At 36.8% G+C, this 25,432-nt stretch overlaps 1 protein-coding gene across 1 annotated transcript in view; it reads left to right on the forward strand.

The window, feature by feature from the left end:
• SERPINI1 (serpin family I member 1) overlaps window positions 1-25,432 on the forward strand; it is a 67,118-nt gene that overhangs the window by 24,509 nt on the left and 17,177 nt on the right. The window contains exons 2-5 of the mRNA XM_059921984.1: window positions 15,560-15,827; window positions 17,244-17,474; window positions 19,432-19,626; window positions 21,114-21,318. Of these exons, the coding sequence (XP_059777967.1) occupies window positions 15,578-15,827; window positions 17,244-17,474; window positions 19,432-19,626; window positions 21,114-21,318 (881 nt within the window). The 5' untranslated portion in view covers window positions 15,560-15,577. The remainder of the gene's footprint in view (window positions 1-15,559; window positions 15,828-17,243; window positions 17,475-19,431; window positions 19,627-21,113; window positions 21,319-25,432) is intronic.

Genomic DNA, 25,432 nt, shown 5'->3' on the forward strand with positions numbered 1-25,432 from the left:
TTTCACTTTTAAAGTTTGGTCCATCTGGAACTTATCTTGATTCAAAATAATAAATTAGAATATTCATCTTCTTTATTTTTTAATACCTGGATATTCTGTTCTCCTAACACCAGTTATCACTTACTGAATAATCTCTCTTACCCCACTGATTTGACATGCTAAGTTCTATCATATACCAAATTATATTTCTCACCATCCCTATTCTAATTATTATAGCTTTTTATTACATTTTAGTATCTTATCACTGTTCTTTTTTCCTCAGAGTTTTTCTTGCTGTTCCTGCTTTCTAATTTTTTCTACATAAACCTTATTTTTTATTTATTTTTTAAGAATTTATTTTATTTATTTTATTTTTGGCTGTGTTGGGTCTTCGTTGCTGCGTGTGGGCTTTCTCTAGTTGTCTAAATCTTTTTAAAGCCATCTGCCTCCCTGCCTCCCACTGCCCTTTATTTCTACATTTTATTTGTTGAAACTGAATCAGTTGTCCTGTGGAGTTTCCCCGCCATCAGGATCTTGTCAATTACACCCCCACGGTGTTGTTTAACATGTTCATCTGTCCTTATTTTAGGAAGAATACCATGTAGCAGATTAAATATTCTATTCTTTTTTTGTCTATTTCTCAGCGACGTTTCAGTTTTTCTTTAGTGTATACCTTCCTTGTTTCTTTATGAGCATATTCCTAGGATTTTTAATGATATTATCTCTAAGAAGGGTAGTTTAGCAACATTTATCAAAATTATGAGTACATGTGTCTTGTGACCTAGCAACTTAACTTCTAGGAATTTATCCTGCAGAGATAATTGCACACCTGTGAAATGATGTATTTCTGAAATTACTCATTGCCTCATTATTTGTAAGAGCAAAAGATTGCAATAATCTAAATTCCCATTGGTAGGAGACTAATTAAGTAAATTATAACATGCCCATGCAGTGAAATGCTTTGAAGCTGGTAAAAGAAAAAATTAGGAAGTTCTTTATGTAATGATGGGAAATATTTTCCAAGATATGTTGCTAAATGAAAAAATGAAGTTGCAAACCAGCGTGTGTATATTATGTTATTATTTCCGTAGGAAAATGGGAAATATACATACTGAATATACATAAGATATTTCTGGAAGATAACATTGGTTGGTTCCACCAGGAGAAATTGGCTGACTAAGGGACAATAGAGTGTGGGAAAGAGAATCTTCACTATATGGCTCTTCATACCTTTTGAGTTTGTCCTCTGTGAATGTTTTACCTATTTAATTTTTTTTAGCTTAAAAAATTTAAGTATTGTAATGTATTATATAACAGGTTAAGATCCCAATTAACATAAGTTATGTTTAAAGCCTGTTGTAGCATTATTTGGCACACAGAATTCAAGCAGAGTCAGTCTTGTAGAGGGAATTCCTGCCCAACACGGGCAGCATGACACAGTAAAATTAGCAAGGGATTTGAAGCCTTCAGGCAAAAGTTCAGATCCCTTTTCTATTCCTTAGTAAACTTATGAACATGGTAAAAATATCTTAAACTTACTAGGTTTCAGTTTCTTAATCTACAAAACCGGGTTACCTCCACCTACCTTCCAGCTTGTTATGAGGATTAGCAATAATTTGTATTATGTCCAGATGCCTGGTCCATGATGTTATTATTTCAGCTCTAGAATTCCATGAATTAATTGGTCCCTGGGGAGAAAATTGAGGTCAAAGGATATATTTTATGGGAATAATTTTCCTTTTCACTTGGAAACTTAAATATTCCGATCATGGGCTTCCCTGGTGGCGCAGTGGTTGAGAACCTGCCTGCCAATGCAGGGGACACGGGTTCGAGCCCTGGTCTGGGAAGATCCCGCATGCCGCGGAGCAACTGGGCCCGTGAGCCACAACTACTGAGCCTGCGCGTCTGGAGCCTGTGCTCCGCAACAAGAGAGGCCGCGACAGTGAGAGGCCCGAGCACCGCGATGAAGAGTGGCCCCCGCTTGCCACAACTAGAGAAAGCGCTTGCACAGAAACGAAGACCCAACACAGCCATAAATAAATAAAAAATAAATTAAAAAAAAATTCCGATCATATTCTTGAACTTTATTAGCTTGAACCTAGTCTTCAAGCTCCCAACCAGTCATATGTAGACTCTCAAGCAATCCTAGAAGTGAGAAAGCAGGCAACATATCCCATTCTATTTGGGTGGCCTCCCATGCACTTGTCTCAAGTTGAGCTTTGCCTCTCATTGTTTTTCTCACTGGGACTATAAAACTGTATATTTAAAATTATAGTTCTAAAGCTCTGTTACAGTGTAAAATCTACGAGGCTCAGGATGCCCATCATTCAGTCATTCTTTGCAAGGCCAATTATCTGAATTTTTTAAAAAAGCTACGTTGAGAGAGCGATTTCATTTTATTCCAATTTACTTATAGACAAGTCTCATCTGCAAGATAGACTCTGACACATATCTTGGAGTCATCAAAATACACTCTGAAATTTCTCTGACACAACTAGCTTTAACTTTCGACAATGCTTAAGACATGTAAGAGGCAGCCCACAAGTTAACAAAGCGAAAAGCCAGTATCCTTGCCTGCATTTCACCAGACTCTTCTGGATCCTTCAGTAGTTAACTCAGAGGAAGAGAGCTGCACCCTAACAGGTCAGGGCAGTGAGCGCTGGTGCTCACGATATAAGACCCATGAGAAATCCTTCCCATCTTACCTGTCCAATAATGGGAAAAGCCTTAAGCTGCTATGCAAGGAGCTTGATGGGGACCATTTCCTATCAGTGAGGACTATTAAACTTGGAAGACATTCAGAAGAAACGAATTAAACCTATATCTCTACAGAGCTCTGAAAATAAGAGAGGTTGATTACCATTTGCAGTAGTTTAACTCTGCCTTGTGGAAAAGAAGTACACTAGCTCCCTTTATTTTTATTTTTATTTTATTTTTTTGTCTATACAACATTTACATTGGCTGATTTCCTTGATTCATCTTTCTACACACTTCCTAAAGCTGTTACTATATTGTAAATGTTTTTCTGAAAATCACAGGGAAGTGTACCAGAATACTTTCATAGAGCCCTTTATATCTACATACTTATGTTTTACTTGTTTGCCCACAATCAGCAATAAAAATTACAAGTTGCTTTTTCAGTCATTCACAGTGATGAACAGGAAGAGGAAACCAAAGTACTGTTAGAAATCCCCTATTACAGTGTGGCAGGTTTATAAATAGAGTTAACAGGTGGATATTTTCAAGCAGCATTAAGACAATGTTAGTCAATATCAGGAAAATTTTGTATTTTAAGTTTATAAGAGTATTAAAAAACAAAGTAGTGAAATTATTTTTTGACATGTTCTTTCTCGCTTTCACTTTCCCCACAGTCTGTAGTCCAGCAAGAGACCATTTAAAAAGGAATGTATGTAACTTAATTTCCACAGGGTACAGAAAGTATGAGCCATTAGGATTTTGTATTTTTTCTTTTAAAGAAAGAGACACTTAATTAAGGTTGGTGTTTTGTATCAGTTGGAGAGTTCCTTCTGTCAGTTTCTAGCATTTCTAGCACAAGGTGAAGAGAAAAGAATTCTAAGACAAAATCATAATATTTTTTTCCAGATTTCTTAAGTAGGATGCATTTTTAAAATATGAGATATTGTGACCTCTCAAAACAGTGAAGCAACTGTATGAAATATTAAGTAACAAAGCAGCCTATGAATGTTCTAATCTTCAGCCTGGCACACAATAGATGCTCAGTAAGGAGTAGGCTGAAGCATGTGAAGTTGCTGCTATCTGACCACTTTGACTTACAAAAATGGCAATTTCACAGGATTCGATATAATACTAATATCCTTCCTTATTCACCTTGGTGTCAGAATCCCATGAGCCTAAACCGTCTTACTAAAAGAGCAAGCAGATCTTGGTAATGTTATAGTTATTAGCCAAGACAAGGAAGTATATTTGTGTGGCCTTAACAGACACTGAGGCAAAGTGACCCTATGCATTTCGCCTCAGGAGAGTTTAGATGTCCCCACACCCTCACACACAATCTTATAAAATAAGGCAAGAGGGTAAAGCTAAAGGAGCAAAATAACAACAGCCGTGAGGGCTGCATTATAGTGGGGAGAGACAGAGAATCTGAAAAGGAAAGAAAGAAGGAAAAGAAAGAGAGAGGGAGGGAGGGAGGGAAGGAGGAAGGGAGGAAGGGAGGGAGGAAGGAAGGAAGGAAGAAAGGAAGGGAGGAAGGGAGGGAGGAAGGAAGGAAGGAAGAAAGGAAGGGAGGAAGGGAGGAAAGGAGGAAGGAGAAACAGAAACACTATAATTATAACCCAAATATAATTTAATAAAAATACAAATATAAATACCTAGTATCTGGGATACTTTGGTGTGTCTGGCCAGGAGCCCTAACCACTACTGTCCTCTGTTAGGATATCATCACATTACAATAGTGTATTTACACTTCTGACTGTAATTATCAAGACAAGTTTAAAACTGGCTTTGAGTGCTCTGAAAGTCTTTCTGTGAGAATTTTTTCTTTAGGTTGGTGCACCAAATAACCTCTCTGGATATTTTACCTCATTTCTCAGCCTTTCAGGGTGTACTCAAGTCTTAGTGCATGACTGCAAGATGAGTCAGGCTACTACTCCCTCCACTGGCAAAATAATTGAGAAGCAACCTTACATCTGGGTATTTTTAGATTTTTAGGGACACATCCAACTTTTAAAAACTTTATTACACAAGCAACATTTTAATATTGAAAAATTAGAAAATCGAATATTTTTGAAGCTCTGAATAAAAAGCTGAATCTCTTTGAACAATGTAGGCCTAACACATGAAGGAAAACACCCCAAAGGCATCTCTTATGTCACCCTGTTCTCCTCTACATCCCTAGTAACTAGTTGTCAAGGACAAATATTTATTGTACGAGTGAATGAAATTCTGTATTCACATTTGAAGTTTTTGGCTTTATTTTAAACATCCGTAGTAGCTCATTAAATATCCTTTGTGTACAAGAAGATGTTCCGTATAAATGACTTCCCTTCCTCATTTATAAAATGAGGGGCTGGACAAGGTGTTTCCAGCAGAAACATACAATCTTGTAAACAGCTAAACCTTCAGGCCAGGGAAGAGAGCAAGCAGAGGCATTTCTTAAAACATTAATGGGTAAGCTAAAACCATTAATGTATGGCTTAGTTCCAAAATGGCCTTGGGCCATGCATGACCTTGATAGATGATGACTTTTTAACCTGTCTCTCTGAAACCACTGAATTTTGCCTAAGGGCTTGTGTGTCACTTGTTTAGCTTTCCCCGCAGTATATTCCAAAGGAAGTCATTCACTGGCCAGTACGAAGTCTCCCCCAGTTGTGCCAAGCAGAATCATTCATTACCATTTAACGGAGAGCCCAAATCATAGTTCCAGGCGGGCTAAGGACCTGCCAGCTCACTGGTTCTTGCTGGCATTGACTTTGTTTTCCTCAGTAGTCACCAGCAGTAACCAAATGCCTTTGGAATTCCAAAAGGAGCCTCCTTATCAGTTGAGGTCTCTTAAAGAAAGAGAGTATGTTTTTAAAAAGAGACGCGTTTTGTGAGGTTCACGCTACTAATTTTCTGTTTTTGATTCAAACACTTGTATTATGGTCAGGAATCAATGTTATTGAAGACTAAATCTATTTAGCCTGCTTCTAGCTCTGTACTTTCAAATATGGTAACCACTAGCCACATGTGGCTGTTTAAATTAATTAAAATTTAATAAAAGTAAAATTCTTGTTCCTCAGTTGCATTAGTCACATTACAAAACCCAATAATTACTAGTGTCAAATGGCTACCTTATGGACAAGAACACATACGTAATATTTTTATCATCGCAGAGAGTTCTGTTGGACCACATTTTTCTAACTTTCCGAAGGATACAGAGTAATCAAGTATTTTGGATTTTAATTTTAGAAATTTCTTATGGCCTAAGGTAGGAAAAGTTTTGACCAGAGATTTATTTATCCAGCATTTATTTATTGAGTCAAAACAATTTCCCAAGGGCTATTTTTGTTGTGAAATATTCTTGAAGGTTTATAGCCCCTATCTCCTACCAGGTAGATGATGTGGCCCAGGGAGGTTACTGGGAAAGCTCAAAAACTCCTTGGAAGCCTTCGGTGCTGCCAAAGAAAGGCAATCTTCTCAGTTACTGTTCATTTTCATTCCAATTAGCCTGAGGACTATATATTAATTATATTAATATATACCAAAGCACTTTATAAATTCTGCGAAGTTTTGGCACCATAGCTTTCTTTGGTTATTTCTGCACATTTCTAGGACTAGTTAGTCCCTAAATGAGCAGCCCGTCATAGACTCTTCCAGCCCTAATCTACCTCTTGGATGCATGCAAAATACTCAAGAGCTTTAAACCTATAGCAGAGCCAGCTCGCTGCTGGCTGCTATATGATAAGTAATTCCAAGCCACAGAATTCTACCAAATCACTTTGGGATACCACTGGTACAATACTAATTCAACCAATAATTAAGGAATATTCAGTGATTAAGAAAAGGCTAATATTGCATTTCTTTCCTATTCTGATTATTGGGGTATCCCATGAAAATAAACATTTTTTTAAAAGAAAATTTTCTAACTTTGATTTAAAATATTAAAGGAAAATTATTTTTTAAAAGGTTATAGGCTTGATTTTAATACAAATATAAAATGAACAGATGTCAAAGATTTTATTTAGCTCATTAATTAGTGAGAGATCCAGTAAGATGTTACAAACAATGCACGAGAGACTCCAGAAAGCAGATGAATACGTAAGTCTGTCAGGAATACTGAAATATGTTTGCTTAATAGGTGCAAAACTGGTCAACATCCACAGGACAATAATCAGTTGCATCCCACCATCCAGGTACACTGTGCATTTTTATAGACATTTGCGTCACTATCAATTCTCTGCGATTTAGAGAATTGTAAAATTGTTCAAAGACTATGAAGGGCCCAAACCCATAGTCAGATAACTTGGAAGGGTATTTCTAGGTAATGTATAGTTTTTCATTGAAGATGCCCAGTAATCATCTTGGTCCATTTCCAAGCCTTTTATAATTGTTTTAGGGTAGAAATCTTTATAGCTTACTCTCTCCCTAGTTCTGCTCCTCGGATTTGCCTGGCCATTTTCTCCTTGTTTGAGATATACTTGATGAGCTTTCTTTTTTGCTTGATTCAATAGAACAGGAAAAAGAACATAAAGATGTATCTTATTGAAAACTCTAAGTTAAGAGACTATTGAAAAGGGTCACAGTGGGCTGAATAGCTGAAGGGAGAAGCAAAAGAAAGAAAAAGATGAGAAGATTAAATCATTTACATCAAAATTTCATAGATGTTGCAATTACAGAATTAAACCTCTTTGTTTCTCTTATTTCCTTGTTTCTGACCTCTTGGCTTTCAGACACATCTCAATTTAATAACACCTTTTTTAGGACAAAGAACATTTTAAAAGGAAAAAAATGTACACTTCTTTTTAAAAATAGCACAATGGAATATATTTATTCATACCATAGCATATTATTCCCTTAATAATCAGGGTTTAAATCTAAGTCTTCTTATCATTCTTCTGAATTACATTGGGCCATCATTTATCATGCATATGACATTATACTTTTCATAATGTATTTTCTGATCAAAACTTTTTAGTGCTGTTGTGATTGAAAATGTAATCTTAAGGCATTTCAAAGAATAGTGATGTGTTCTCTACACTTCCATTTGATTCTTTGATTAATCCATCCCCATGTACGTATACAGCTAATTTTGAAAGTTAACAGCAAGCTTTTGACAGCTTAGCACCTGAACAATAGTCCTTCACAAAGCATGCATAGGTAATTCACCTTTTCTTGCTTTGAAAACACTATGATTTATCCTGAGAAATCTGGCAAATTCTTCTGCCTTTAATTGTACTGCTTGGGATCCAACAGACAGTTCTTTGTATATATCCCAAGGACAAAAGATTTATCTACTAATGCAAATTAACTCTTACATGTGTCTTCTGTTCTTGGGTGCTTTAGAAAAAATCTGGTTTTTGTTTTACAAGAAAATCAGTTGGTTCATTTCTCTAGTGATGAATGCTCACATCACTTACAGTAGGTTACATTCTCCTTTCTGTTCTTGTCCCTGTACGTGGTCCTCTTTCTTTTAAGTACTGCCATCATAGTATGGTCCTGATAATTCTAGGTCCAAGTTGAAGCAAAAAACTTAATTATGGGAGCCAGCATCAGTGGAAATAAGTCAGCTGAGAGAATAAGGATAGACAAATAGCCTAAAGTTCACACTTTTCCAGGCTATGACACTTATACAGGCAATGGGAACAGTCTCACAATTTGCCTCTCTGTCTGAGAGCCAGCTGGACATTGATTATAAGACTTACTCCAATTTCAGAAAAGGCAAAATTGGGGGTGGAGAGGAACACCGTGCATGTTACAGTTGAGGAAATTTGCTAAATTATAGGTTGCTTAAATACATATTGTTTCACAAGGTAACAATTTTTTTTTTGTATGTGACAAGTTCTTTGAAAAATTTCCCAGCTTCATTGCTGCTGATCTAGGTTAACACTTTCTCTTAATAAATCAGGAAACACAGACCTGGAAACTTCAACTTGTTCCAAATTTCATCAAGTGAGCTACTACTAACCAAAATTAGAGTAGTGATTTCCAAACACTCAGTGCCTACCCATGAGGGAAAAAACAAAAACAAAAAACCTTCATGAATACAAATATATCCACTTTAAATGACGGTCTTATTTTCATGTTGAAACGTTCACTCTTTTATGTGATTGATGTGTTCAATCTTTCATGTGATCGATGTGTTCATTCTTTCATGTGATTGTAAGAGTCATTATTCTTGTTAATTTTTTTTGCCCCCATCCCAATATATTTACTTGGTAAAATAAAAATTTAGCAAGCCTATATCGGTTCACTCAGTTAAAAAATTACTAGTCCTTTACATGCAAAAATCTGAGAATTAATAGGCCAGAGGGCTTCAAGACAGTGTCCTTTTCATTAGGCATTTCTCCTTAGTTATTTCCCATGGCTCTTTCTTGCTGAAGAAAGGACCTTCTTCAGATATTCGTCTCACCTTCTAAAGAGCACCTCCCTTGTTTTCTCAACTCAAAATTATGAAACCGTTCTTTAAAAATTTCAAATAATTGGGTTATCTAAAAAGAAATGTTTCATATATGAATAATCAGCCTCTCTATAAATCAGACTAACTACTAAGGAAGTTAAAAAAAACTATCTTTTTTTATTGTTCTAGCTTTAGTTCTGTGATTCCTCATACCTCGATTACCAGAAGATTTAGTTCTCTGACCTGTTTCAATGAAGTGTTTTCTGAAGCAGGATACTCACATACACGTGCCCATAACCTACCTTACTACTGGCAATGGGAGGAGAATTGCAAGAATGAATGTGGTTTATTCACAGCTCAGCTGCCTTTGCCTTTTCTAGCACAACAGCACAGTCTACTACTAGTCTGGTACTGCAGTCACTTGCTTTTATGTAAAGGCATTTTATTCAGTAGCTTGAAAGTAATGAATCTACAAAGTAATGCTCCATGTGAGAGTAACGTATTTTAGAATGCGTTGATTATTATGATTAATGGTGGGGCCCTGGCATTTTGTAGATGAATGTTAATACAGTAACATTTGGGTATCACCTTTTGCAATTTTTCAAGGTGGTATACTTGTTTGTTAATGCATCCCATGCCCAGCCATTGCATTATGCCAACATTGGTGACAGTGCCACTTTGTCAGGCTGGAAAGACAGTCTCATACTCAATAAGGAAACACTTTATCAAGGGAATAAAAAATGGAAATGAGCTACTACCTGTGGGCTCAAATTAAATTAGCCTGGAGAATTTAGAAGCAGCAGCCCCTCTTGCAGTTCCTTCTAATGCAGTTGTGTGGGCCTTTATATCTCATGCTGTATTCATTCAACAAATATTTATTGGGCACCTAGTATGTGTAATGCATGACGTATCCTAAGATATAAAAGATGAATGCAGGGGCTTCCCTGGTGGTGCAGTGGTTAAGAATCCGCCTGCCAATGCAGGGACACGGGTTTGAGCCCTGGTCCGGGAAGATCCCATATGCAGTGGAGCAACTAAGCCTGTGCACCACAACTACTGAGCCTGTGCTCTAGAGCCCACGAGCCACAGCTACTGAGCCCACATGCCACAACTACTGAGCCTGCACTCCTAGAGCCTGTGCTCCGAAACAAGAGAAGCCACCACAATGAGAAGCCCGCACACTGCAATGAAGAGTAGCCCCTGCTCACCACAGCTAGAGAAAGCCCGTGCACAGCAACAAAGACCCAATGCAGCCCAAAATAAATAAATAAAATAAATAAATTAAAAAGAAAAAAAGATGAATGCACTTCCATTTGTGCCTTCAAAAAGCTTAGGAGACGAGATGACACATGTACAGAATTATCTGTAATAGAAGGAAACAGTAGTACATGCTATTGGAAAGGTAGAGATAAAATATGCCAAGATTTCAAAAAAGGGGGAAATAGTTGTTTTAACTGAAGAACTAGGAGGGTATTCATAAAAGAAAAGGAAGTGGAGCAGATCCTTGAGGAGTGGTTAGGATTTGAACATATGGAACGAGGTTGAAGCAGTTCCAGAAGAAAAACTCCACAAGCCAGCAACAGGAGAGGGAAATTCTGGGATATGTATTGCAAAAGGGATTCTGGCTAGAACTGCAGGATCCAGGAAGGAGAGTAGTGGGTAGAAAGAAATGCTGGAACACAGTGCAGTGGGTTATGTTCAAGATTTGGGACTTTAGTCTCCAGGCATAAGGGCAAGCCTAAGGTTTTGTAAATATAAGAATATCTGTCCATAACAGCACATCAAGACAGTTCATCTGGAGGATATGCAAATGTTGGATTTCAGAGAATGGCTGAGAGTCATTGATGGAGTCCTTGGGAATGCAATGGCCATGGACGATGGCTAGGAGAAGTGTCAGGGATGCAGTATGGAATAAGGGTTGACATTCATTGAACATAAGGGAAAAAGAGATGGGGAAGAGTCAAAGACTTTGATGTTTTAAGGAAATAAAAAAGAGTGGGTGTGATTGATAAGACAAAGATTCTTATTTGAGCCACCTTGAATTTAAAGTGCTGGCAAGAGTAAAAGACTAGATATCGCAAGATCAATTTGCAATGCACATCGGAAATGAAGATAAAAATAAAGCCGGAGCTAGAATTTTACTTATTTGGGAATAGTATGAATAGGGATAATAGTTGAAGTACCTTTTTGTTTTGAGAGAAGTTCACCAGCAGGAGCAAGAAGAACATTACAGAGGAGAGCGCCAGGAATAGATCCATGGAGGATACCTGTACTTAGAAGATAGAAGGGGAAAAGAAAATCTTCCCCTCTCCTCTGAAAAAAACAAAACAAAAAAAACACTCATAAGGAGGAGTCTGGGGCAGCAGAGGTGAAGGGGGCCAGGGACAGGGGTGGTGTATGTGGGATCAAAAAGGCTGGATCAGGGCTTCCCTGGTGGCACAGTGGTTGAGAGTCTGCCTGCCAATGCAGGGGACACGGGTTCGAGCCCTGGTCTGGGAGGATCCCACATGCCGCGGAGCGACTAGGCCCGTGAGCCACAACTACTGAGCCTGCGCGTCTGGAGCCTGTGCTCCGCAACAAGAGAGGCCGCGACAGTGAGAGGCCCGCGCACCGCGATGAAGAGTGGCCCCCGCTCGCCGCAACTAGAGAAAACCCTCGCACAGAAACGAAGACCCAACGCAGCCAAAATTAAATAAATAAATTTTAAAAAATAGCAAATAATAATAACTCTATTTAAAAATGGGCAAAGGACCTGAACAGACATTTAAAAAAAAAAAGGCTGGATCAGACCGGCAGAGGTCATTTTCCTTGCACATGGTAAATCTTGCCTTCGAAAGAAGGAAAGATCACTTAACCATAGATCAAATGTGTGTTTCCAGAGCAGAGTTCTTTAAATCTTTATTAAGGAGTTTCCCAGTATGACTCAGTGTCCACTCACTACCCTGGGAAGAGCCCTGTCTCACAAACATACGGGTGTTCTTTCCAGGAATCCTCTAGAAGCTTGAAGAGACATGAGTGGTTTTGACATCTCTTTCCCCCAGTAAGGCAATGTTGCAGAGCTGTGGGTCCATCAAACACTTCTTCTTTCTGCATTGGACCATCTGCTGTAGACCAGGGGTTCCTAACCCGAGGCCAGCAAATATCCTGGCCAGTGAATGTAATGTTCTGTTCCACATGTGTGCATTTCTTGAGGAGATGATTTACCCTTCACCTGATTCTTGAAAGTATCTCTTTTCTTAAAAAGATAAGAACCACTGTAATGGATCATGCCCTGCTGCACAATGATGTAAGTTCCCTAAAGACAAGAGCCTGTCCTTATAAATTTTGGGATCTTCATGATACCTCTATCAGTCTTGGCTGAGTGAATGGGTAATGGTGCTACATTCCATGGGCCAACAGGAATCATAAAATACTCATTTTGACTCTATAGCCTCTTGCTTGACTTAGCAAGTATACAAACCTAGGAAACATATTTTTTAATGATAATGTCCTTTATTAGGATAACCTGTAGCTTAAAATGAGTGCTTCAGACACACACACTATCTCCTTTATTTCTTTAAAAATTGTGCAGAGTAGGGATTGGTATCTTCATTTCATGAATGGCGCCAAGACTGAAAGAATGCACATGACTTGTCACAGGTCATACATCATATGCCAGCTATTATTATTATCTCATGGTACATACATAAATAAAAACGCCTACAAACACAATAGACTTGGCCTTACTTTCTGAGATGCTTATTGGTTGGCAATAGGTTTTTGTTTTATATGAATGAAGTCTTTTTATTAGCTTAAAATGTAATCCTCATGTTAAATGCAGCGGTTTCGCAATAGTTGTGTTATTGAATGACAGATACTACTATCATACAGTGAGTTTAATTTCTTGGTCTTGTACTAGATAACATTAAATGAAAGCAATGGGTCTTTGCTTGGTAGAGTGAAGATGGCACGTCAGATAGCAGTATAGTGTCATGATGAAGATCAGGGGCTTGGATTTCAGAGTCTCCTAAACACTATTATTACATCTTAAGTATTAAATACTGGATATATTTTAAGTTCTCTTTCAACTTAGACGAGCACGTGCTCTATTTCTTCCCTCTGAAACTAGGAAGAGAGAGAAAACTCATCTCTTCACTTCACTTTCCCTGGAGAGGACAGAGGAAGAGAGAATGTCACAGCAGCCTCCCATCAGTGGCCTAAGCCAGCGGACCAGCAGGGCAGCTGTGCTGTGGCATCTGGCTTCTGTCCCGATGCTGCCTGCACTGCCGGCTCCGTTCTGCAGCCACGTACTTACCTCCCACCAGGAGCCATTCTCGGCCTCCTCACAGCGTGGGTTGTGAGAGTTCATATTTACATATAGGCTGAGCTTTACCTTCCTAAACAAGCAAGAATTATTTAAACCTTAATACAAAAGTGGGGGGCAGGATACAGGGGGACTTGGAACTTCTCAGACAAAAAACTGATACCTGAAACTGAACCCGAAAATGTGAAGGACTTGCAAAGTGATCAGGCCAACTCCTCTGAAATTGGAATCAGAAATATTATAGGCCTGATTGGGACATTCTGACTCAAAAACCTGTAGGAAACACGCTGCTCTTAGGTTAAACATGTGTGCACTCTGTTAACTGAGTAGTGGGGACTGTTAATGCTTCATACTAACAAAATACAATTTTCCAAATGTGTTTGCTCAATATCACTTTACCTGTTGTTGTTGGGTTCTTTTTGAATTTTTGAATTTTTTTTTATACAGCAGTTCTTATTAGTTATCCATTTTATACATATTAGTGTATACATGTCAATCCCAGTCTCCCAATTCATCCCACCTCCCCCCACCCCAGCCACTTTCCTCCCTTGGTGTCCATACGTTTGTTCTCTATATCTGTGTCTCTATTTCTGCCCTGCAAACTGGTTCATCTGTACCATTTTTCTAGGCTCCACATATATGCGTTAATATACGATATTTGTTTTTCTCTTTCTGACTTCACTCTGTAAGACAGTCTCTAGATCCATCCACATCTCTACAAATGACCCTATTTCGTTCCTTTTTATGGCTGAGTAATAGTCCATTGTATATATGTACCACATCTTCTTTATCCATTCGTCTGTCGATGGACACTTAGGTTGCTTCCATGACCTGGCTATTGTAAATAGTGCTGCAATGAACATTAGGGTGCCTGTGTCTTTCTGAATTATGGTTTTCTCTGGGTATATGCCCAGTAGTGGGATTGCTGGGTCATATGGTAATTCTATTTTTAGTTTTTTAAGGAACCTCCGTACTGTTCTCCATAGTGGCTGTATCAATTTACATTCCCACCAACAGTGCAAGAGGGTTCCCTTTTCTCCACACCCTCTCCAGCATTTGTTGTTTGTAGATTTTCTGCTGATGCCCGTTTACCTGTTGTTTTAATGATGGTTTTTTTTTTTTTTAAAGATCAAGAACAAGGAAGCTACTTAACTGTTTGAATTGGCAGTTTACCTTTCAGATGCCTAGAGTGACAAAGTGTGAGAATACGAGGAAAGAGGGAATCCTGTCCCCAGTGTGTGCCAGTCAGACTGTTTGTGGGGAGACAGAGCGTGTGGAATGCTGGTGTGCCAAAAGGCAGGAATATTATTCTGAGATATCTGGGCACTGACACTGCTTTCTCTTCCCAAGAGAAAACGGTTCAAGTACCAGATGAGCTTGATATTTAGAAACAGTCATTTAAATAAAATCACTGGAGTATTGGTGTAAGCTGAAATGGTCACATAAGTCTAAGAATGAAAGGACATTGTTGTAAGAGGGAGGCGTCTCCCTGCGCAGAGATGGTCACTGAGGGCAGCAGCCTGCTAGGGAACAAATAAATAAGGAAAACCACACAAGGATGTGCCGAATCTGCTTTTTCTCTGGGTTACCACTTCCTGTGGGTTCTGCAGCCTGGGATGAATAAACTGGGGATCCTGGCAGGCGTGTGTATGATCTCTCCCCACTAGTTGGTAACCCAGTTGCATGGTACATTAATTTTATAAATTGTAGTAAATGGGTAAAGGGGCATTTTCAAATGCCTAACTTCACTAATTCTTCTTAAATCCTGTGAATACCTTTTGGTTTTCATTTTAATTGTCCTGTACCTGTGTAGTTTAGTGTATGCTAGAGTGAATTGTTTCAAAGTCATGACTGAAATATGCATGATGAGGCTATGAAAATTGATAAATTAGCCTCACCAAACATTGTTGAATATATATCTATATATACTCAGCCCCATGAAGGTGAGACCAGGGCTATCTTGTTCTTGGGAGTATCCTCAGGACTTAGCAGTGTTATTCGCTCATTTGACTATTAATTGACTTAATAGGATCTTCCAACAAATCCTTTAATGGGCTTTTTGTTATAGAGACAGTAACACTGCATATGTTTAAAAACTTTTGGTTTACTTACAACTTTGCCATGAAATTATTATTTTTTTTACCTTTCACTCCATTTCTCTGAGGTAATTAATAATTAATATGTAAAATATTGTTCTCCAGGCTTGAAACTATTCCAACATGGCTTTCCTTGGACTCTTCTCTTTGCTGGTTCTGCAAAGTTTGGCGTTAGGGACCACTTTCACTGATGAAACCATTGCTGAGTTGTCAGTGAATATGTATAACCATCTTCGAGCCACTGGAGAAGATGAAAATATTCTCTTCTCTCCACTGAGTGTCACCCTTGCAATGGGAATGATGGAACTTGGGGCCCAAGGGTCTACCCTGAAAGAAATCCGTCATTCAATGGGATATGATAGCCTGAAAAATGGTAAGTGTGCTTAGATTTAATTTCTCAAGATGGTTTGACATTAACATTCAACTCAGTTATGTTGCCTTATACCTGAGGCAGCAGTATTTACAAAGAGTAAGAAAGAGGTCTCACTGAGGTGATATGGGTAAGAGAACCATTAGGAAACCCAAGAAAGTTCTTAGTTCCTAGCTGTATCCCTGGCTGAGTTAATGTAAGGAAATTGTATCTTTTATTATCATTGTTTAAATAAACCTCACTGTGATAAACAAAAGCAGACATGGTTCTTGCTCTGTTGGAGTTTCCAGTTTAGAGGGAGAGGCATATATTAATCAATTATCACATAAATAAATGAGAAGTAATAACTGTGATGAGTGCTATAAAAAACCATTATTCTCTAAGAATAGCAGAAATTTTTACTTAAAATCAACAGTACCTTCATTATTTAAATGGCATCCAAGAATTTTTTTTAATAAATTTATTTATTTTATTTATTTACTTTTGGCTGCGTTGGGTCTTTGTTGCTGCATTTAGGCTTTCTCTAGTTGTGGCGAGCGGGGGCTACTCTTCGTTGTGGTGCGCGGGCTTCTCATTGTGGTGGCTTCTCTTGTTGTGGAGCACGGGCTCTAGGCGTGCAGGCTTCAGTAGGTGTGGCACATGGGCTCAGTAGTTGTGGCTCGCAGGCTCTAGAGCGCAGGCTCAGTAGTTGTGGCGCATGGGCTTAGTTGCTCTGCAGCATGTGGGATCTTCCTGGACCAGGGGTCAAATCTGTGTCCCCTGCATTGGCAGGCGGATTCTTAACCACTGCGCCACCAGGGAAGTCCCAAGAGTTTTTTTTTTGAATGTTGTATTATCATGAAAAATTTTTGTACTGGAGAAAATTTCTAGCCAAAATGTATTTTGTAATCACTTTTCAATGATGTATAATTTCTATTTTAATGTTTCTAATATACATGTGAATTAACTCATTAAAAAGTTGAGAACCAAAACAATTTCAATTGGATTTTCTAGTTGTAAGGTTAAAAAAAAGTCTATTTAAAGGAATATTTTGATTTTTAAACTAGAAAATTAAACTTGATAACAGAAACAGATTATTTCTGATCATCATAAAATAAGACTCATTTAATTAAAGTAACCTAAGTACTTTGAAAGAAAACAATCCAAGTATCTCTACTTTATAGATTTTACCAAGAAAGTCAATTAAAATGAAAGTAATATCAGTTGATAATACTAAACTGCAAAAAGTTAATTTGAACATCTAGAAACAACACAAATATTGGAACCTCCTTAGCATGTCAGTGTGGGGAATAAGCCAGTGCTTTTCCTTTGGGCCTCTGTTCTATTAATCCCCCTTGCTGTGTTTTCATGCTCCTCCACTCTCCAGGATCTTTCACTGTGTTTGTTCCACTAATAAACTTATCTTTTGTCATTTTGCAGGTGAAGAATTTTCTTTCTTGAAGCATCTTTCTCACATGGTGACTGCTGAAGAGAGTCAGTATGTGATGAAAATTGCCAATTCCCTCTTTGTGCAAAATGGATTTCATATCAATGATGAGTTTTTGCAAATGATAAAAAAGTACTTTAACGCAGAAGTCAATCATGTGGACTTCGGTCAAAATGTAGCTGTGGCCAACCATATCAATAAGTGGGTGGAGAATAATACAAATAGTAAGTCATTTGGTTCCTTTCTTTCTCTAATAGCTTAGTTTTAACTCTCTTTTACTTCTGAAGTTATTTGTCCCCTTGTTCCTTTTACATTTTGAATGTTAGATTGCATTTCGTTGAGTATCTACTAATTATTTTGTATAGATTACAGCCTATTTTAGAAGCGTTGTTTATGAATAAACATTTGAGAAAGAAGTTAATTCTTTTGGTATGTATAGAATATTGGCACTGATAAATTAATATGAAATCTGTGCTCTCCAGTTGGTGAGTTTCATCTGAATAGTAGTCTTAACTACTGTATGGAATTTTGCTTGAGCTGACCATTTAATAAGTTAGATACTAGTGAGAATCACAGTTGCTGGCTCTCTTAACAATATGATTAAAACAGAGTAAGAGAGTTCAAAGATATTTGTTGGCTTTTAAACCACAGAACTTGATTGCTAATCAAAAAATTTGTACAGGATTCCTTTAAAAAAAGAGCAGCCCATTTTAAGCCCAAATAAATGGAGAGGAATTAGAAAAGGATGCATTTATTTCAAATCTTAATTCTAAATCATATTTTTAAAATGTATTTAAGCTCTCCAAATGTTTCATATTTTACCATTTTATTTTCCGATTTTACCAACAAAATAATTGAAATTAGCATAAAAAAATGAGACCAAATTGAAAGTAGATTACTATGGCTGCTCATTAAATTAATTAATTCATGTTGTCAAAACTCCCAAAATAATGTTAATCTAATACATTTTATGCTGGAACAACAACAACAAAAGACCCTCATCCCCGGCTTCCCTGGTGGCGCAGTGGTTAAGAATCCGCCTGCCAATGCAGGGGACACGGGTTCGAGCCCTGGTCTGGGAAGATCCCACATGCTGCGGAGCAACTAGGCCCGTGAGCCACACCTACTGAGCTTGCGCATCTGGAGCCTGTGCTCCACGGCAAGAGAGGCCGTGACAGTGAGAGGCCCGCGCACCGCGATGAAGAGTGGCCCCCACTTGCCACAACTGGAGAAAGCCCTCGCACAGAAACGAAGACCCAACACAGCCAAAAATAAAATTAATTAAAAAAAAAAAAAAAAAAAAAAAAAAGACCCTCATCCCATACCCTTTGTCCTATATTCCCCAAAATGCTGAGGCACCTTCTTAAGTACCTAAAGAAGTGCTATGACTAATAAAATGAGAGAATACAGAGTGAATGTTGGTCCTATCTTTTCTAACTATGAGATTAAAATGTAAGATAAAAGAAACATGGTTATTTTTTAACATTCAAAGAATAAATTAAGAATAATAATTCAGCTTCATTAGATTGGATTATTGAAAGCTGTTTATTTCCAAATTCTTCTTAAACAATTTCAGCCATTAATAAAGTCCCAATGTCTTTCAAAATGGATTTAGAAAGGAACATTATAAGTGATTAAAAAATAAGGTATCATTAGTTAAATTGGCTTTTACTCATCTGTTTTCACCTAATCAAAAGCAGTTCTTATATCTGATAGATATCCAATGTACATGGGGGAAAGGTTTGAACTGGATGACATTTTAATCATGTACATTGTTCAAGAATAAACTTAGAAATATTTGTTGAATGCTTACTCTGTGTTGAGTTTTACATGCATCATTGCAACCAGAAAGTAGTAAAGCCTGAGATTCTGTTGTATGTGGTTCTATAGTTTGTGCAAATGTCAAGATGCTACTAGTTAGTGTTATTTTAGGTGGTGTGGGTATTTTAGATGCCCTTAGTCTGTAAGTATATGTGTGTGTGTGTGTGTGTGTGTGTGTGTGTGTGTGTGTGTAACATTTTTTCCTTTGAAAGTTAGATACTTTTAATTTTTATTGTAAATTTTATAATGATATAAAGTTCATCTCAAGCACTCTATTGGATGGTAGTTCGATAATCTTTTGGTTTCCTTTCACCTTCAAATTTAATATGAATTTTCATCCATTCATTTTTTCCTGAATAGGTCTGTTGAAAGATTTGGTATCCCCAAGGGATTTTGACGCTGTCACTCATCTGGCCCTCATCAATGCTGTCTATTTCAAAGGGAATTGGAAGTCACAATTTAGACCTGAAAATACCAGAACTTTTTCCTTCACTAAAGATGATGAAAGTGAAGTCCAAATTCCGATGATGTATCAACAAGGAGAATTTTATTATGGTAAGACATTTTGGCTTTTATTTCTCTCTTCTCGCAGTATATCAACAAATTTCTAAGAAAAAACATGAAATATTCGTTACTCAGATTTCTCAACAGTCTGGTTTGGGCTACAATTCAATTTTCTTGGCCCCATTTTCAAAAGCCTCTAATTAGATCCTCAGTGAATGTTATATGTTTTGATAGTTTTCCAATATGTTTCTTAATTTATAAAGTTGATTACACCTACAGAGTGGCTTTATTCATGTGAAACTATCTGACCTTGTGTAAGGATGTTCTGAGTTACTCCAGAAAGTCATTCGCTTTGGGGTGGTTTTCAGGGAACCGTATGTCCCACCCAGCTCTTGATTTGAACACCTCATCACTTCTTGAATTATAAGCATTCCTTTAAAATTTTGCTTTCAGACTTGTTTACATATGGTCAGGCATAATTATTCATTCATAGTTTCACTTACTGAGAGTATATAATTTGTGATACAAGTCAGCATCCTTGGCATTATTTTCAGGGATATTTCATTGGCCTTTTCAGAAGTTTAGGGTGCTAATCCTTTCTCCATACCATACTGAACTGTAATTATTTATTGTCATAAGCAGAAATGTAATTGCAAGCTATGTATATGTTAGAACTAATATTTTATTCTATTTAAAGGTACACAGTAAAATTAAAATATGATAATCACGGTTACTCAAATTAACAGTCAAAATAAGAAAGGGAAATACCTATTTATTTGAGAACCAAAATGTTTAATGTGACATCTAAAGGACCTAGATCAGTTAAATGAAAATATTCAGAACAAAAGCATTACATTTGTTTTGAAAATGGGGGAAATTTTAAAGTAGTGGCAGGACCATTTGTTTTAAAGACTTTTTTTTTTTTTTTTTTTTTAATGAAAGCCTGGTCAATTTAGCTAAGTTCATAGAACACAAAGCCAATTACCTAATTTACCTAATTATCTAACTTGGAGATTTTAATCACCACAAATGCTCTAGATAACTACTGCCAAATGAAGTAGATTTCATTTTGGCTGTGCTACCTTGGCCTCAAAACTTTTAGCTGTGGTAATAATAGAGTACCAGGTATGATGTGGTCAGTTTTTCCCTTCTTAGAAATCAGGTGGATATTGGTAAATGTGATTTACATCCGACTTGGATCCAGGGCTTTATTTTTCTAATCATGACTTTTCATTTTTTTAATGATATCCTTAAAATATATTCATTTGAGATATCTCATTTAAAAATAAAAAGTAAGTCTAGAGAACATGCTATGACAAATGTGAAACAATTCTGGGGATCCTAAAATAAAATAAATTCTGTAGGGCTGAGGATTCACTTGAATTTCAGGGCTTACTTTAAAATAAACCCTCTTCTTCTCAGATGCCTGAATTTTTTATATTCTATACACTATTTTGGAAGAAAGTTATAACAAATGTAAACATTTTATTATTTAAGCCTTGAAAGGGGCCTTTTATCACCTTTCTGTCCTTTTTCAGGGGAATTTAGTGATGGCTCCAATGAAGCTGGTGGTATCTACCAAGTCCTGGAAATACCCTATGAGGGGGATGAGATAAGTATGATGCTGGTCTTGTCCAGACAGGAAGTTCCACTGGCCACTCTGGAGCCATTGGTCAAAGCACAGCTGATTGAAGAATGGGCAAACTCTGTGAAGAAGCAAAAAGTGGAAGTGTACCTCCCCAGGTGAGAGGTTCCTGTGTGACTCCCTCTGATAGCATGGAGGGAGGGTATCAATGAAGGTTCTGACGCAGAGAAACTCTTGCCACTGCTTTTGAATTTTGTCTTGTGTTGCTGTCTTCTTCCTCCTCTTCTTTCTCCTCCGTCTTTTAAAAAGTATTCTTTCATACTCATTCAGTCCTGCCCAGAGACACAGGCTGACTCATTGATCATTCTATACTACTTATCAAGACCTAGTTTCAGATATGAGTCAATATTCTTAGCTTCATTTTAGAAGATTTTTCAATAGATGGTCTCTGAATATCATTTGCATCTACAGTCTTCTGTATTTCATTAATATTTAAATGGATAATAGCTGGAGAAAAAGTAATCTTCTACTTTGTTGGAAGAAGTGCGAGCAAGTCATGGGCTAGGTGCCAAGATGCAACCATAAATAAGCAGGAAGAAGCTTAAAATTCTCCCTGTGGCTGAAAGAATAAAATCCATGCAGGGCCTTGATGTCCTGACTACCATCCACTTCCTCGACCCTATCTCTGGCCACTCACCACGTTCAGTTTTTGTAGTAGGTACCATCCCTGTGCTTGTAGTTATGCCACAGACACCATATGCTCTTTTATGCCTCAGGGTCTTTATGTATGTTTTTGCATTGGCCTAAAATGCCCTCCTCACATACCTTTGCCAGATATTATTTACTTAGCCTTCAGGGTACGGGTCTGGCACCAGTTCTTCTAGGAAGCCTTCCATGAACCACGTGATGGAGCAGGTGACCCTCACTTTGCCTCACTTATGCACCTCCCTGTTATGACAGTACATTTACATTACCACCCCACAACAGAATTACCTTTTTGGTAGGTCTTGCTTTCCTTCTGTAAATTCTTCTAGGGTAAAGTCAGTTCTCTCTCCTATCCTAGCGATACAGTGTGTTTGCAAAATCAAACCCAACCGAAGATATTATTTCTGCCCTTGAATACCTTAAAACTTAATAGGGGAGCTAGACCAGCAAACCAAACAACAAATTTATAAACATAGTGTATAAATTCTAGGCTAGAAAACAAAACACGCAAACAGCCAATAAACATGTGCGTGTGTGTGTATATGGAAGTAGAGTTCCAATATTCATTCCATGTAAGAAAATTACACAAATATGATTAATTAGTATGAATATTGAAGGATAAATAAGATATTAGTATTAAAATTGAATTACTAAAACCTCATTGACTCATTTATATTTATTCTAATTTTAGGAAGTGTCATTTAAAATTACATCTTATATGAATGCTTATTTTTCCAAAAACTTAGCTGTTGTTTGCTACATTATGTTAATGAAGGAGAGCTATTTGGAACTGTAGACATTTTTGGCTAGAAATATGCATATATTGATGCATTATGTTAATGTTGTAGTTCATAATATATAGGCATATATAATATATAGCCATATACTTCTCAGTCTACATATAAAAATTAAGGTAATCATAATCCAAGTGTTTTTTTCTTTTTAGCTAAGATATTTAGCTTGCATAACTTTCCATGACAATACATTTATGTAGAAAGATTTCACTGTAAGTCTATTCTCAAGGAGAGGTAGCCAATGAATATCTAACATACATAACCAGGGTTTTTTTTTTCATACATGATAATTGATATCTACATATTTAATATATGAACAATATATCTTAACTCTAAAAGAACAATTTACTTTTAAATATTAATAATTAAATGTAAATAACTAATTCAGATTTAAACCTTCATCTGGTGACCTTTTATCATTAATTTTGTATTTTTCCCTTGCATTTTTATATGCAATTCTTTTTGATAACATGAGAAATTCAGTAGAGAGTTAATGCTTCTCTTATTAAATTCTATGAATTGACTGCAGCATCTCCAAATGCCTTAATTCTGTAGGGATGCAAAGTTATTTAAGAGTATTTTAAAAGAATTCTAAAGGAATGTTTATTAAGTATCACATACTGTAATTCAACCACATTCACTAGAAAATGTGGCCTTCGGGTCCTGTCCACTGAGAAATTGAATGCAGCAGCAGAAGAAAATTAAATTTTCATTTTCTAAGAGATACTCTTCAATTATGAAAGAGTTTAGCTTGCTTGCTCATATTAATGCCTGTTACTAAACTAGGCATGGTTAATTACCATGTATCCATTTCTCCAGGAGTTCCATGAATTCTCCTTCTGCATGGCTAATGCATAGAGTGGGAGGCTAAGTAGCTAGATAAGATAAATTTGGTGTCCCTTTTTTAGAGATTGACTGTTTCCAAATACCAATGTGTTGGTAATAATCAACGGGAACTATCCACCCCTCCATTTTACAGCATTACGACCCACCAAATGTTCAGTGAAGGAAGTGATTTATGTGACTCAGTTTTAGCAAAGGTAAAAGTTTTCTAACAGTTGTACTCCAGCTTTACTCAAGTGTCTGTCTTAAAGGGTTTGTATAGTTTTTTCACATGGAGACATTACTCTAAAAATGCAACTTTGCATTTCTGAGTTTGACCACATTCTTGTCCTGCTTCACAGGTACTTTTACTTTCTATTATACCAGATTTTATACAAGTTGCTTTAAAATACTTTCCCTTAAGAGGCATAGGGTACTTGGGGGGGGGGAGGGGTAGGGGGGAGAGGCAAAATTACTTTTGTATTAATATTTTTTCCCCTGAACAATAAATCCTACGGGAATCAGATGCTGAATTGAAATTGTATTTTATCCAAAATACAAGAATCTATTCAGAAGAGGGTAAGGTTGCTATCTCTATGTGATATCACCAAATCCAGTGAAATACCACAAGGTTTATGCACAGTCGTACATCTCTAAGATTTAAATGAGATTGACAAATATTCTCCCAATTTATCCATGGTAGAAAAAATAGTTTGGCTAATATGTAAAAATATATATTATTTATATATATATATAATATATGTAAAATATCTAAAAAGCACTTTAGAATGATGCCTGCCATAAAGTAAGCATCATATAATTATTATCTAATATTACTATTATTGTTTATTTTTAAGTCCTAGTATTTATCTTTTATTAATCAATCTTTTTATATACTTTTCTCTAAGTAGGATTTTTTTAAACTTGGTTCTAATGAAATTACCCTCTTCACTGTATATTCTTACTTTTCAGTCTTACTGATACAGCTTAGGTATAAAAAGATCTTTCTGTTGATAAAATCAAAATGAAATCTCCAATACCTGGAATGCAGATGTACCTGGCTGTAGTATCTTTCCACTGTTACCTTTGTAGTCTCAGGTTTGTCATTTGTGATCAGAGTACTAGAAATCAAAGGATAAGTATTCTCTATTTTGTAACCAGAAACCATCCTGCTATTTTGAAGAGACTGTCTACTAATAAAGCACTTCAGTTTCATGTCTGCTAAAGAAAACCAGTGCATAAGCCATCTGATTTTATTTTTTATGAGTGCTTTTATTAGGTTTTTCTTCAAAGAATTTGATTAATTCTTACACATTTTTGTAAATCTCCTTATGTGTAATATATATTTGTTCTTTTCTAACACTTGCTCCACACCGTCCCTGCTCAGTCTCCGATGCTTCTGCCCTCCACATACCTCTTTAATTTATTCAGATAGAAAATTGCAAATACAAGATTACATCAAATGCCTTTACAAAAACAGCCATGCCTTTTGGTTTTAAAGAAGTAGCATTGTGGCTTTTTATTTTTAAAATCAGTGGGTGAAATGTAAAATCTTCCTGTAGTTTGTTTGTTTTTAAATAAGCCATTGTTGGAATTATAGTGATTAAGGGTGGGAGGACTTCCCAGTCAGAAAGATCTCAGTTCATATCTTTATTCTGCCACCTACTAGCTGTGTGATTAGGGAAGTTGTTTAGCTTTACTGAACTTCAGTTTGTTCTTCTGTGGAATAGAGGTAACAATACCTGTTTCATAGGATTGTGTGAGATTATCACAGGGATGATTAAATGAGATACTAGACGTAAAAGGATTTGCATAGTGCCTGGGACATAGTAAACACTCAGTATATGGGAGATGATAATGATTATTTATATTAATATTAGTCTATATAAAGAGGAAAGAGAGAGTATATGGATAATAGCTATTTTTTAATAGTTTGATAAGGAACAAAGAC

The sequence above is a fragment of the Balaenoptera ricei genome, chromosome 4, assembly GCF_028023285.1.
Source record: "Balaenoptera ricei isolate mBalRic1 chromosome 4, mBalRic1.hap2, whole genome shotgun sequence".
NCBI classification, from domain to species: domain Eukaryota; kingdom Metazoa; phylum Chordata; class Mammalia; order Artiodactyla; family Balaenopteridae; genus Balaenoptera; species Balaenoptera ricei.